Source organism: Lissotriton helveticus, chromosome 12, assembly GCF_964261635.1.
Source record: "Lissotriton helveticus chromosome 12, aLisHel1.1, whole genome shotgun sequence".
NCBI classification, from domain to species: domain Eukaryota; kingdom Metazoa; phylum Chordata; class Amphibia; order Caudata; family Salamandridae; genus Lissotriton; species Lissotriton helveticus.
In genome coordinates this window covers 175889626-175905174 of record NC_136073.1, presented here as the reverse complement: position 1 = coordinate 175905174, position 15549 = coordinate 175889626, and the positions used below count along the sequence as shown (strand labels likewise).

General features: G+C 44.8%; 1 protein-coding gene across 4 annotated transcripts in view; it reads right to left on the bottom strand.

Moving 5' to 3' along the window:
• Positions 1 to 15549, bottom strand: part of CMIP (c-Maf inducing protein) — a 511919-nt gene that overhangs the window by 81063 nt on the left and 415307 nt on the right. For all 4 annotated transcript variants that reach the window (XM_078669852.1, XM_078669853.1, XM_078669854.1 and 1 more), the window contains 3 exons: positions 10793 to 10858; positions 5195 to 5221; positions 4450 to 4498 (listed from right to left, as the gene is read on the bottom strand). In XM_078669852.1, coding sequence (XP_078525978.1) covers positions 4450 to 4498; positions 5195 to 5221; positions 10793 to 10858 — 142 coding nt within the window. The remainder of the gene's footprint in view (positions 1 to 4449; positions 4499 to 5194; positions 5222 to 10792; positions 10859 to 15549) is intronic.

The window sequence follows — 15549 nt, the reverse complement described above, 5'->3', positions numbered from 1 at the left end:
ATATATATACATATATATATATATATATATACACATATATATACATATATATATACACATATATATACACATATATATATATATATATATATATATATATATACATACATATATATATATATATATATATATATATATACATACATATATATATATATATATATATATATATATATATATATATATATATATATATATATTAAAACATGCAATAGCGGCCCAATCACACCACAGCTGAAATATGCTGTGAAGAATTTCCACCATACATGAATAATATGCATTAGAAACATGAGAAACAACACCAAAGATTGTTTAGAAACTGTTTTAATGCTTAGGCAGCAGTAGAAATTCTTATAACTCACTGAAAGCATAGAAAGCTCCCAGGCTGCATTGCAAACACACAGTCTAAAAAGACTGAAAAGCTAACCTGTAGCTGTATACAAAAAACTGACACTGTGCCTTTAAGGCACCCATGACCCCCGGTATCCCATCATGCCTCAGGGGTGACAGTTAGGTCAGTTGTTCTTTCCGGCTCCTTCAGGAAGGATCCTGGTAACACAGCTCCACTAATTTCTGTTTTCTGACAGAAAATTACTTCAGTTTGAACAACTTTTTCTACTTTGACATTTTACATCTAGTAAAGTAAGAAACTGTCTTTTTCAGTCAGTTTGGTGAGCATTTTCAGCTGAGAATGCCTTCACTTTTTGACAAATGTCCTTCTTGTGGCAACAAGAAGGCAAAATCAGACAGCCACGACGTTTGTATCCTGTGTCTGCCTGAAGAACATGATCCAGGCACCTGTCCTCACTGCAAGCACCTGTCAGGAAGAACTCTCAAAGACAGGGAGAGAATTTGCATCTATGGCCTGGCTCACAGGTCATCCAGAGGAAGGTCTCCGGTGAAGAAGGGTTCCAAGAAGGCTAGAACATCTTCAAAAGAGAAGTCTTCCCACCCTTCAGCTTCGGCGTAAGGCTTGGCGCTGAGAAAAAACCACTGGTGGGTCGTTTGTCTTCAAAACTACCGTCGACGGCGGGCTCGCCGTTGAAAAGAAGAACAGGTACGTCGACGACGTCGAAGGATCCAGCTCCGTCGCCGAAATCCCCTCCACCGTCGTCAACCGGGCGACGATCGGCATCGAGGAATGTAACTCCGCCGCCGTCAACCGGGCGACGGTCGGCGTCGAGATCCAAGGCCCCTCCGCAGTCGTCAACCAGGCGACGATCGGCGTCGAGGGAGGTCACTCCTCCGCCGTCGTCATCCAAGCGACGACCGGCGTCGAGAAGTGTGACTCCTCCACCGTCGTCTAAGAAACGACGTTCGGCGTCGAGGACCAAGACCCCTCCACCGTCGACAGTAAAACATCGATCGGCGTCGAGGACGCAGTCTCCGTCGGCATTTCGTCGACGTTCGGCGTCGAGGGTGACCAATACCCCTCCGCCGTCGTCGCACAGACATTCAACGTCGAGACAGAGGGCTCCATCGACAGCTGGTCATCGCCGTTCGACGTCGAGAGAGAAGGCTCCGTCGACGGTTGGTCATCGCCGTTCGACGTCGAGAGAGAAGGCTCCGTCGACGGCTGGTCATCGCCGTTCGACGTCGAGAGAGAGGGCTCCGTCGACGGCTGGTCATCGCCGTTCGACGTCGAGAGACCATAGATCCTCGCATCGATCGCCGTCGAGGCATTCGAAGTCGAGATTGTTGGACCCGCTGACTCCCCAGAGGCGTTCGACGTCGAGAGAAAAACATACGACGCCAGAACGCTCGATGTTGAGATATTCAGAAAGGGCTCGATCGTCGTCAAGAAAATCTGTGATCATGGTTACGGAGTCAGCTTCTCGTCATTCTACTTCACAGGCTTCTGGCTCCTCAACTACATCCTCAAGGTCCAGAAGTCCTGTCCTCGGATCTCCTGTGCGTCAGCCAGATCCGTCGGCTGCGGAGATCAGACTGTCACCCAGATGGTACAAGTCATTGGACCATTGGTGAGAATCAGGGGCGACCAAACGTATGCACGAGTACGTCAGTCCGCAACACAGATCTCCTCTCCAGAGACTGGTAGAAGAAGTGGACAGGCGCAGTCCTCCCAGGCGCCAAGCAGACAAATCACCTGTGAGAAGACTAACCAGATCTCACTCTCCCAGAAGGGAAAATCCGGTGAGGTCCCGATCTCCCAGAGAAGATCCTGTCAGATCCTGTTCACCAAGAAGACAGGATCCGGTCAGATCTCGCTCTCCTAGAAGAGAAGAGCATCCAAGAAGATCACGTGAGAGGAGGCACAGTGCTCACCGTAGACGTCGAAGAACTCCGTCTACTTCATCTACCTCTTCTACCAGGTCTTCCAAGATGGATTACTCTCCCACGTTGACGGATAGTCCTACTTCTAGATCCTCTCCAGTGGATGACATCGGCACTTATCTGGATGTCCTGCAAAGAGGAGCTCAGAAGCGGAGCATTGAAATGTCTGTCCCCCAGGTTACTACGACAGTAATTTTTGAAACTTTGCACAAAAAATCTATCTCTCGTCCACTGCTGCCTTTAGTCCCGGGGATTATGGATCCGGTCAAGGACGTTTTCCTAACTCCAGCAGCCATCAGAGCGGTGCCAGCCCGCATACAGAAGAAATACAAACCGGCTTCTTCTGACCCAGTTTTTGTAAGGTCTGACCCTCCAGCAGACTCTGTGATAGTGGCAGCGGCGAGGAAGACGCATGCAGTTGCTGCTTCCTCTTCAGTCCCACCAGATAAGGACAGCAAATCTCAGGATTCGTGGGGTCGCAAAGTTTGCAATTCAGCTGCCTCCACACTGAAGGTCTCCAGTGCGGCCGCACTGCTGGGTAGATACGACAGAGCCTTATGGGACTCCATGGAAAGGTTCAAGTCCAAACTGCCAAAGGAAGACCAGAAGGACTCCGAAGAAACTATGACAGAAGGATGTCTGGTGGCGAACCAGTTGATAAGCACAGCAGCGGACGGTGAAGTGCTTGCGGCACATTCCTACTCACATGGGGTTTGTGCCAGGAGGTCGGCTTGGTTGCGCCTCACAGGGCTGAAGCCGGATGCTCAGCATCGCATCCTTAATCTTCCCTTTTCGGGTTCCTCTCTCTTCGGAGAACATGCTGACGAAGAGATGACCCGTATGAAGACTGAACTGGATACGGTAAAAGCGGTGGGTTTGGAGAAGAAAAAAGAATTCAAACGTCGCTTTAGGTCCAACAGGGGTAGAGGGGCTAAACAGATGGTTCAAACCCCTCAGTGGTCCCAGAATAAGAATCAAGGAAAATCCCAGTTCCGAGGCAAATCCAACAGAGGTAGAGGAGGTCACCAGCAGTCCTCTACCACCACAAGAGGAAAGGCTTGATCAGTGGCTTCCTCTTCTGACCTCTCTTTTCTTGTTTATTTGCTGAATATACTGCGCAATGGATACAGGCTATGTTTCCGTGCGCTCCCGAAAAGCATTCCTCCAAAGAGCTCTTGCCCTCACCAGCTGAGCTTGCTCCGCAGAGAGGTGCCAGTCCTACTACAAAAAAGAGCTATAGAAGAAGTTCCTCCCTCTCAAAGAGGAAAGGAAGTCTACTCAAGATACTTTCTACTCACTGGTATAACCTGCCTGCTGTCCGAACCTGCAAGGGCTTTTAAAATGAGCTAGCTATTCTGATGCTATTGCAGGCTGTAAAGTCTGTCTAGCTCTGCTGTCTATAGCCCAAGACTATGAAATGTATTACTCACCGGTACACCTTGCATAGAGAGTCTCAATTACAACATATGACTGAGCATTTAGTTGAAAGGTCAGGATGGGAAAATTAAACTAAGTGAAATGCGGACTTGAAGAAATATGATAGGTCATTCTGAATTACTTCTACCACCTATGGGTTTTCAGACTTTTTAAATGAAAATGTGCTCAGAAATGCACCAGATGGCCAGCATTTTCCAAATTTCTCTTTTGAAGCCTGACCTTTAAAGATTAGGATTTGCACACCATGAAAATACTGAAATATGTCCTGAATCCTTCTTCAGAACCTGTTGCTTTTTGGGAAAGTTGGGCTGTGTAAATCGTGGCATTGCTGCCCTATATAGTAAACCACACTGACCACCGAGAAGAAGGCAGGCTCCCTAACTCAGTGCACGTTTTAGCAGGTGATTATGTCACATCACTTTCAAAGATCTCAATCACTTCCTACGGCCGAGGCTACGGCACTGCAGAAGGTCCCTCCTAATGGCCCAGGCAATAATATCTGAACGACATCTTTGGATGTCTATGATGTCCCACCTGTTCAGTGATGATGTCTACTTTATGCAGTGTCTCTTATGCTATCCCATATTATCCTACAAGGCACTGAGATCTTCGTCAAGGACAAAGGTGGCACGCAGCCCTTTCACTAACACAGCTTCCCAGCACCCCAGCACCCACATTCATCACTTGTTATTGGACAAGCGTCTGGCCGAAGCTCACCTCTTGCCTTGGGTCTTCAGCAAATCTCTGAATTACATACTTCAGGTCCCTGCAAGTCAATCAGATCAAACAGCAATTAGTGCATCAATACACACACATAGCATTTATGTCTGCATATGTAAGAAATGACTTACTTATTAGTATTTCCAAAACCAGAAGAATATGCGACACAAAAGATTACACACTTGCACCACGAGATCTGCATAGTACACGGGAACCTCTCAACAATTGTTGCTAGTCTGAGCCCATTTTGCACATATTACAAGAGTTTTTTGGCAAGACATCAATTTCAAGCATAATAGCAATATTTATGTTGTGTACATTCAGCCCTGCGAAGTTTCTTGGTGCCGTTAGCACATAATGGATTTTTATTGTTCGTATATTCAACAATACTCATTTTATCGACCTGAGAGGAATGAAAGGCTGAGTGGAGCAACCAGAATGGTACCTGCAAGCATCGGTTAAATACAGTTGCCGGTGGGGGAGGATTGTCCACTGAGCCATCACACCTGGCCCAGCCTCAACTCCCCTTTGAAACAGTGAAATAACACACATTACAGTTTTGGACCGTGTTCCTAAAAACTGGACCACCCAACGAGAACCCTCTGGTAGCAGGATGTGTGCAGCTGTAACTCGCATTCTATCCCTGCAACTGTGATACCTCCCCAGCAATCAACAGTATTAACAATTCATAAGTTACTGCTTTAGTCATGGGCCAAAGACATGCAGTTATGGGAACACTTACTTGGTAAACATTTCATGTGCAAGAGCCCTGCAATGAAAGGAAAGAGCAGCATTTACTTACAAAACCAAATACATTTCCCAATTATAGGTATGCCTGCTAGATGTATTTTATATATATTCTATAAGAAATCAAGTTACCATACACAGAATTCTAAATATCTACTTTTCACTTTAACATTTCCACAGCAAAAAGATGTTTTATGTATTATTTTATTGGGTGTATTTATATTGCATGCATCCAGACCCAATTTACAACTGTAATATACTCCACAGGCATGCAGGCTAGAGAGTGCACAGTAGTATGGTTTGAGCGGTACACATACAAAATAATTCTGCAGAGCTTGCGGAAGGGTGAAATCAGGAGCCAGGGCAAGGGACAAGGGGGTGTTAGTCAAGACAGACTGGTGGGGTCCCTCAGTTGACAGCTAAACAAGAGAGGTGGCAGGTTTTGAGTTCCTTACAGAATGTCTGAATAGCATGGGAAGGCGAGCAGTAGGGGGAGTCTTGAGGGGCTTGGTGAGCAGACGTCGAAATCTATGTAGAATGGTGCTCAGGGGACAGCTTTCACTGAAGTGTGGGTTATATCCAGGAGATCTGCTAGCAGGGATATAGTCATTGTTGATGCAGGGCGAGGACAAGGGCTTTCACAGTTTAGTGGAAGTTGAGAGGCAGGCAGGATTTATTTGAGCATACAGACTCTATGGGCTTTCTTGTTCATGTGATCCTTAAAGAATAGATTTGCAACCACCAAAACTGGCTACAGCAGCCTTAATGGTTCTTAACGTTCAGCCATTGCATCTGGGGCTGAATTGTGCGGCCATTGATGAGCATAATATTTGTCTTGGTCTGGTGGCGATTCAAGCTGGTGTTTGACACCCACATAAGGACGGTATCTCAACACAATAGGAGTTATTGTTGACGAATTAGAGTACAGTTGTATTACACTGGCATATCGATAAAGGGAGGTGTCCTGTGCAAGCAGGACTCCTCAGTGTTCCGTGGACTGACCATTTAGTATGTGTACTAAGCTGTCAAGACTGTCTTCTGTTAACTATTTTTCCCACCTGTACTTTGCTCTCACTCAACATCTAGCACCAAAATCTGTCAATTACCACGCAAACTGTATATTATCTTTTGTACAGTGATTATGTTGCTATGTACTGCATTTCTAGTTGACATACTAATGCCTTGCTGAATAAATAAATAGATGCATGAGGTTATGAGCCTGTAATCCTGGTAGACACCACATATGAATGGAAAGATTGGAAGTCAACTACACAAGACTCTCAGAACAAATTTGTCTCCCTGAGAAAATAGGAGGCTCACCATTCAAGCACCATGCTGAGATGCATATATTGGAGCAGCGGTGGCTAACAACAATGCCAAAGATCACTGACAGGTCTGGAAACACAGGTAGAAGTAAAACACTGATTTCAACCTCTAGTGGTCCAATTTCAGTGCTACATCAGGGATGGAATTCAGACTAGAAGATCCAAAGCAGTCTGTGATGGTCTGCGTCTGGAGCTTGATGGTGATTGCCCTCTAAAGAACATTTCTTAAGAAGGAAAGATTGGTAACCTGGCTCGGGTGAGATTTTGTGGGGGGAAAAAAGTTTAGCCAGTTTTGGGTGAGTAGGTAAACCTGCCTGTAGAAGCAACTCAGAGCTTCATAAGTGAGGGTCCTGATTACGGGTGATGGGAGAATTGCATCTTTGTATGTGGTTGCTTTTGGTGATGTGACAATATGGTCAACGGATTTAATGGCTAGGGGTTGGAAGGGTGATAGGTGTGGATGCTGTGAGGCGGTATACATGGATTGTCTTACTGTACATTTTTAACATTGATGGTCTTCCTTCAGGTGTTGATTGTGTGAATGAAATGGCAGGCGATCTCTAAGGATTCGTATACTGAGTGATTGATCTGAGAATTATGGTGTGGTTGTTCTGGTGTTTAGTAGCTTTGTGGCTTTGACCTTGTTGCTAGCTTCTAAAAAGATTTTGAAGCGAATGTCAGCCTTGAGGGCTGTGAGGTGTCTGGGATTTGGACATGCCTTTTACAGTTTGTGGACAGATCTTTTATTATTGCTATGTTTCCATGTGCAACAAGGAGTGAAGTGTTTGGATTCGTGTTAGTTTATTTGGCAGTGGAAGCTTGGGAGAGGAGCATGGCAGCCTGGAATGGGTCATAAAATACAGTGAGTGCCAAGAACGGTCTATTGTCCATTGTGGCAGATGAGAAGTTGTTGGATTATACTGATGGGGGGGTTTCTGAACAATCATGTGGAGATTAGCACTGCATTGGGCTGGCCATGTATCAGGGTTGGTAAGGGGATATAATGAATGAAATGGCAAGATACTCTATCTAGTCACCAGTCATCCGATAATGTACCTAGGCAGGGTGATACTGTGCAACCAAGATGAGATCCTTGGTGTTCCCTTTGGAAAGAATGCATGTGGTCATGTGACCACAAGTGGTATGGTCCAGGGCAGAAGCATTCATTTGTTTTTTTTCTAACCAGGTCTGGATCAGATAAAAGTTAATGAGCTGGATGGAAGCAAGAACTAAAAGCTTTCAAACAGTTAAATCTGCAGTGTCCACCACTGGTTCATGGGGTCAAGAACCATGCCAACTTTTCAGAATAAATATATGAAATACATTTATGTATAATTATTCTAAATTGAAGTAATTTGCAGAGCCAGTGATTATTCAGAAAATTTGGCACTGCACTATCCTTCTAGGCCAAAGTTAAACACTTCCGAGTTGAAGAATGCCTGTCTTTTGTTAACAAGGTTTACTGCATTTTATGCTTATCTTGTATACTTACCCATCAGTATTGTTCCCCTTGGAATAAAATATCCTTCCCTCCCCCAGTAATCAGTAACATCTTCATCTTAATGCAGTATCCCATAGTAACAAGCCTTCTCTTTGGAAAGTTTATTATTTTTAAATGCCCACAATAGATTTTTTGTGCCATAATTTTCCCATTTGTTTGTCTCAATGTTGCCATACCTCACTCTCCCCCTTAGTTTCCAAAATTGTTAAATTAAACCAACTGTAACTCCAAAAATGTCCATTCTACAACATTTCAACTGGCTGAACCTCGCACACATTTCGACTCGCTGAACCTCCCACAACCTTTCAAAAGAGGAAAAATGTCCATTACCGACAAGCTATCTTTCCTCTCTTAACTAAATAAATGTTAATACAATCTATTTTGGTGACTCTGTCCTAATTGTTCTTCATTTTCCACACAATATTTATGAAAGTCTACATTTCAGGCCTTATTATTCCTTTGCTAATGGTATGGCAAAACATGCCCAGCTTCCAAGGAAAGAGAGCTCCAAGGAGCATATTTAAGATTGATCAACCCATGTAGGTCAAACATACACAGGTTGCCATTGGCCTATGGTTGGGTCTCATTCTTCTAGATAAACCCCAATTAACGTGTCATTAAATGTGGAATGCCACATTATTGGTTGTACACTGATATGAGACTGCTTATTTATTGGTATGGTAATAGGGGTTTTTATTCTTATGTGTGATGGTTCATTGGCTGTGAGAGAGTCGCTGGCCTTATCCTTGAAGATTCTGGGAATCTAGGGGGTATGGCAGCGGTTTGAACATGGGATTAGAAATTGGGTGTATGCCAGCGGTTTGAACATGGGATACAGGGCATCCAATGTTCATGCGAGTAGAATACACAGAGCAAACTCTGGGTAACTGGGATGAATTCCAGTGGTTTTCTGTTAGAAGTGGGTAGCTGGGTGCATGCCAGAGGGGTGCTCAGGAGCTGGGTAGGTGCCATGCATGCCAGAGGAGTGCACACAATGTACTTTGAGGATGTGGTGTGTGTATAACTGCAAGGTGCACATAGTGGTCATTAGGCATGTGTAGTGTATTTAAGCTGAGGTCACGCAGTGGACGATGGCTATGAGGAGTGCATGTTGTGCATGCCAGAGCAGTGCTGCTAGAGGATTCTGGGCCCAGGAGGTTCACATCAGCAGTTTGAACAAATACCTCTGAGTACACAGACACAAATGTATCACACTTAATCACAGAGAACTCTTGGAACAGGCAAAGAATTCCAGAATACCAGAAAGTGCACGCAGTGGACTCTGGGTATGTGAAGTACATGCACTCAGTGGAAATTTAGCATTCATGCCTGCATTCTGCAAACAGTCGCCCTTGGAATGGCGTATGCCCACAGTGCCCTCAGTGAATCCTCGATTTGTGAAGTGCTTTTCTGTAAAGTGCACACAGTGGGCTCTAGCAACGTGTGCCTGCTGTGCATCTCTGCATCTCTACAACACGGGCACTTTGTGAGGAAGCACACCTTGCCCTTGCTGTACTGCTGCTCTTAGCAATGACATAACCTGGCTTTCCACAGACTCAAGTGTACTCATTAACGACAGCATCAGATAAGAGCGCCGCAACTGTAATTAACGTGCTGTAAAGAAGCCAATTAATGGCGGCTCTGCAGAGCGTTGCATCATCGGCACAGTGCAAGGAGTCTCTAGGGTTGGGGTCAAGAGCAGATTCGAACGCATGACGCCATCTTTTATTGACAAACCCCGGCCCTGGCTCAGGTACAGAGGATCTGCGCCCCCTCCAGGGACCAGGTCCCAGGAGGCCCCATAAGTTGGCAAATGGCACAATTATACTTGGTAATTTTCGCCCTTTGAGGTTTGTATTTTCTCAACAACCGCTTTCAGTAATAGGTTTCCAAGGGATCTCTGCTGTCCTCGGGATTGCAGAGTGGTTTCTTTTTTCCATCAAAACAAAGTCATTTGAACGTTTTATGTTTGTGGTGTTGACAAAACATTCTTCTCGCTCTCGTGGTTTGCCTCAGACTCCTCGCTTGCTATTGGCAGCCGGCCACTCTCTTCAGGGTCCAGGCTTGGGAAGTAGAGGCGGTGGCAGGCGTGACCCAACAGCCTAAGCTTTGCACACTCGTGCACACTACAAACTATTCTTTCCCCTTGTCTGTCTAACTCACCCCAGTCCTTACTCTATAAGGTTGAGCCCACACCGCAGAGATAGGCAATTTCTGCCCCAGACCCTCAAATTAAGATATACCCCTAGCTTTCTGCAGAAATCTTTTTGTTATGAAAAAGTTTATCTACAACCATATGGTTGTAAAAAGCTTCTCATTTCCTCCTCATCCTATTTGATGAAATGGGAATAAATGCATAGGGGGCACGCAATAAATACTGGCTGGAACAAATGGGTCAGAAGTAGGACTGTGGTGAGAGGTGTGGTGCAGCGGCCAGAGTGCTGACTCCGGAGACCGGGGCTCACGGTTCGATCCTGGCACCCCGGCGGCACCTCAGCTCAGCATCATGTGACCCTGGGCAATAGCTCACTTAATCTCCCTGATGGGCCCCAGCACCTTGAAATCTTAAGGGGTGATATGTTTTTGCTTTACAAATATGGATTAATATTATTATACTGTGACGAGGAAGACTTTGACTCGGAGTAATGATGATTACCAGGAGATAGCCGAAGCGTTACAAGAGTGTGCAGGAGCCAAGGAGATCATGAATGTGAAACAAAGTCACTTCAGAAGTCAGGCAACCACAGAGGTTGAAGCAACAACTTACTCTTTCGGGAACGGAATGGGCTGAAGCAAACTGGCTAGGGCTGGTCTCCAGTCATCATAGTCAGACCTAATAGAAGGCAAATAAAAAAAAAGGGTAAAAGCAAACAAGTTATTGTAAAACAAAATGAAGGAAACATGATCATCATGAATAAGACAGAATGACAAAAATAATGGTAGAGCTAAATGTTTCAAAGGAGCAGCACAAGAGGCCCTGCACTGGACCAATGGCTGATTGACAGAGGGAGAGGAAGAAAGTCTAACACCACTGTGTGTTGACTCCGAGACCTCTCCAATTCCCAACTCATTTCTGACGCACGGTCTGCATGTTCTAGACAAGACAATCACTGTTCTGGGCTACAATTTACACAATCTCGAAATTGCACAAATTATGTGAAGTAATTTAGTGCTACAGAAGTACTATCCATCCATAGACACACAGTGCTAGCATAGCACGTACGCTAGCAATATAGTCTGCTATGCCAGGTCAACCTCCCATTGGAACAGTAGCGGTGGTAAAGCCTAGGCATAAGACACCCTGGCTCCAAAGCCATGAGAAATCCCCACTGATAGAAGCTTGGAAGTAGACCCCTCTACCACCCCAGAATCCTGAAAATACTTATATTTGTACTCCTTGATGGAGTAGAAACGAGTATGGCCAATAAAGATTTCCATGATTGCCATGCCAAAGCAGTCTATCCCTTTCAGGTCTGAGCACTGGAAGAACATGGGTATCAGCAATTAACTCCTAATGGCCTATCCATTTATTCTGCTGGTGTTCAGTGCTGGTACACTAGTCTTGGTCAGCCACTTTCCTTCTCTACAGACTGTTCTCCTGTCATGCAGAGACCTTCGCAGGGTGGCTGCAGACACCCAGTTGTAAACTAATGCATGACTTTTATACTGGTCTTCATCAACAATTGCCTCTTGGGAGATAGTTTATTAGTAAAAGCCCTCAGCCCACTGGGTCTGAGTCTGCCAGCTCACTCTCCACAGCACCAATAACTGAACACCTGATGGCAATGATAGGTAGACATCATCAAGGAGGCAGGACAACACTGAGGTGAGGTGCTGTGCAATCTAGTGCCAACCCAAGGAGTTGTGCAGGTGCGATGTAAATCACATTCTTAGGAAGGACCTTATCAATATAAGACTTAATTCACGACAGTAGATGTAAGATTCCACATTCACCACAGTAAACGTGAGTGGCCACATCTCTCCAAGAACCTTCCATGTTAATCAATCAGTGTGAGCTTTGACAGTCCCACAACAGCTTCAACGTTTTGCTACAGATCTTCCACTGGTGAAAGAGAGTGTGAGCTTCCCTATTTCATCACAGGGTTTTTTCACGTTCACTACAATTAATGTGAGCATCCACATTCTCCACTCTAAGTGCAAACATCTGCATACTCCATAGTGAGTGCAAACTTCCCTACCGGAGGTGTGTCTACTACATTTTATACAGTCCCAACAGAACACATTTGACTTTATATATATGTGTTTACACACACACACACACACGCGCAAAAGACACTCCCTCCACAGACGAGTACTCACAGATACAAAGTAACACAATGGATGGACCCTCCCGCATCTTCTTGCACACAACCTGGGTGACATGAATGCACCTATAATGTGTAACCAATTCAGGGTTCTCTTTGCACAATGTCTTGAATAAAACACATATTCAGAAATGTTTTGAAGACTTCTAAAGAGAGAATCTGCCTAAACACTATAGGTAGAGTTCCAGAAGAGGAGGACTTAATGAGAAACAGTCCATCTTCCTGTGGACATCAGTTTAAACGGAGGGAAAAGGGTTTTTTGTAGAAACTGCTTCTTGCTTCTCAGCTCCCCATCAGAGATGTAATGTGTGAGTATGTTGGTGAGATAGGAAGGGGTTTGGCCAGTACGGCATTGAAAAGTAAGCCAGTAGAGGGGCCTTTCAGCAAATTGGATATGGTCTCATTTTCTAAGGCCGGATGTTTGGGAGGTGATGCTTAAAAGAGACGTTTATGGTTAGAAGATAATGAGGACATCAGGTTTCTCAATGTCTTTAACTGATGGAAGCAGCTACTAACTACGGCGCTGCCCTGGATGTTAGGGAGGGGAGCAGAATTTGATGCCAAAGTAAGTCAGAGTTGCAGAGCCATTCTAGCACAAATAATGTTCTGGTACCGAAGACAATAAAACCTTTTTGGATCAACTAAATTGAAATAAGCTCAGCTAACTAGATGTGGATGTAAGCATAGTCAGAATGTAGATCAGACACAATCAATCAGAGGTTAATATAGACCTGGCTGTCATCAGCATATGATTGCAGAGCAACCCGTTGGCCATAAAAGTTATAGAAAAGGGGGATCAGGTAAACAATTAAAAGGAATATGGGGAAACACTGTGGGACACTGCAGGTGGTAAAGGCCTCCCCTGGCAGGATCATACCAAGTGATACTACTTGGAAGTTGTGTTTTAAGAAGCACTTAAACCACTTCATGGTGGAGAATGTAACATGGACGTGTCAGTCCCAGGTGTCTAGTGCTACATGGTCATTTTATTTGAGTTTTATAAGCACAAACTCGACTAGAAGATATCGGGTATCAGAGTGCTCTACATAAGCACCAGTTTCATTACAGACTGACACATTAATTTTTGTTAGGCACGGGGATATTAAGTGACTTGTCCAGAATCACAGGAAGTTAGTTGAGCGTCCCTGCCGAGACTCGAACCTGGTTCCCCAGCTTCGAGGTCAACTGCTCTAGCCGTAAGGCTACATCCTCTCCCAATCATCTAACATGATCATTGAGCATCTACCATCCAAAGGACTTCATCCAAGCAGCCAGCTACAGTGGTATTTGTCCTGTAACCCGATTGTATGTGAGAGAGAAACAATGGAGAATCCGGGACCACAGGGCAATTCGTAAACTTAGTACCAATGCTACACAGTTTGCAATGGGGCTGTTCTGCAACAAACTAAACAATGTTTCTCACACTAGTTACTGCTGACAGACACAGTAAAATCCAGTTCACAGTACATCCTGCAGACACCCTCATGCGTGCATAACTTCACCAAAACGTATCGCAACAAGAGACTCCATAAGAACATAATGCAGGGCAATACACCAGGCACTATGGTATGGGAAACGCAGCAAGAAGTTACCAGTGCTCGTTCACCCAAACATTGCACCACATCTGGCAAAGACTTGTACAAACTCAGACACATAGAGACCTAACAGAGCCCACTCCGTGCTCACGCCCACTGAGCACTAAGAGCACACCCCAGGCTCACATCTGGACCATCCCTCTAAATAATACGTAAAGTTTGAAGAACACCAGACACAACAACAGCTTGTAACAATTACTTTAATGAGCAAGAAAGTACCGAACTGTGGGGACCCCCACCATAAAGTCTAGAACAGTAGAAGGCCATGCAGTGTCAGACGTGCTCTATACACGTGCTGAAAACAGAAATCGGAGTATGATCTTCCACCTTCAAGCTATGGGATGCCCACAAGTAGTGTATTACATACATGCCATGCTCTCATAAATAGAACCTGAACACATTACAGAATTCTCATTATGAGGAAAATAACAGTTTGTAATAAAGCTCTTTATACACAACTCCTGGTACTGGCAATCAACCACCAACGGACAGCCATAAAGGATCTCCAACACGTGGTAAAATTGGTAGCCCCCACCATTTAGATGTTGTCAGAGGCAATGAATAGAAACAGGGGTGTCAAATGTGTGGTTCCACGTTTCATTAGCTTATCCAGTCCAGGTTTTACTATCTATTCTGATATTTGTAGACCTGAATTTATTACGGGATCAACAGGGTTACAAGAATCAGATTTCAAGGACAAACGTGGATTGGATAAGCTACTGGGACAATGAAATGGGGTAACTTAAGAGCTCTGGAGAAATGCCTGCGACACCCCAGTCTGCAACACCAGACAGATACATTTTACGAACTCACAGTAATACATGGCTCCGATGCAAGCTCTAACCAGACTTCTCCATCTGAAAAGCAGACGAAATGTTACCTTTGTTAAGTACCTCACTCCGTAAAGCCTTATCTCAATTCATAAAACCATGCTCATTTGCCTGGAACTAGTATAACTGCCCACTGTTCTACGTCCAAGCGAGTTAGGTGTCGCCTATCGCTTCATAGCTCATTAAATGCCATTTCCCTGATTCTGAGAATCTGCTGAACGTTCATGAAGCACAGAGCTGCACGGTCACGGCCACTCAGAATGAGGAGGGAACACGAGGAGGACATCAGCATAAGGAATGGGGGTACAATGGGGTCCAGCAACTCCTCTGCTCCAACCTGCTGCCCTGGAATTTAGGCATATCAATTATATGTATATAAAGTTATATGAAAGTCATTATTCTGATTGCTTGAAACTTTGACACCGTTGACCCACCTGCACTTACGTTTAGAAAAAAAGGGGTAAGTACACACACGAATAAAGGAGAGCATTATGGTTATCAGAACACATTCTCCTTAAAAAACAGATCTCTACCAGCCCGTTGAAAGGTCAGCATCTTGCCCATTGTCGCCCTCCATTATTATCCACTATGGTGACGCAAATGAGCAAAAATATAGAACACAACCCAAGAGGTGTGGACAGGATTTACAAAGGGACCATTGGCATCTTGAGGTGTGCTCGACCCAGAGAGCCCTCTCTACATTCTGAATACGGTTGTTCTGTCTTGTGCAGTTTCACTTTCTGCACACTGTATAGCCCCCCCTTTCATGGCCTA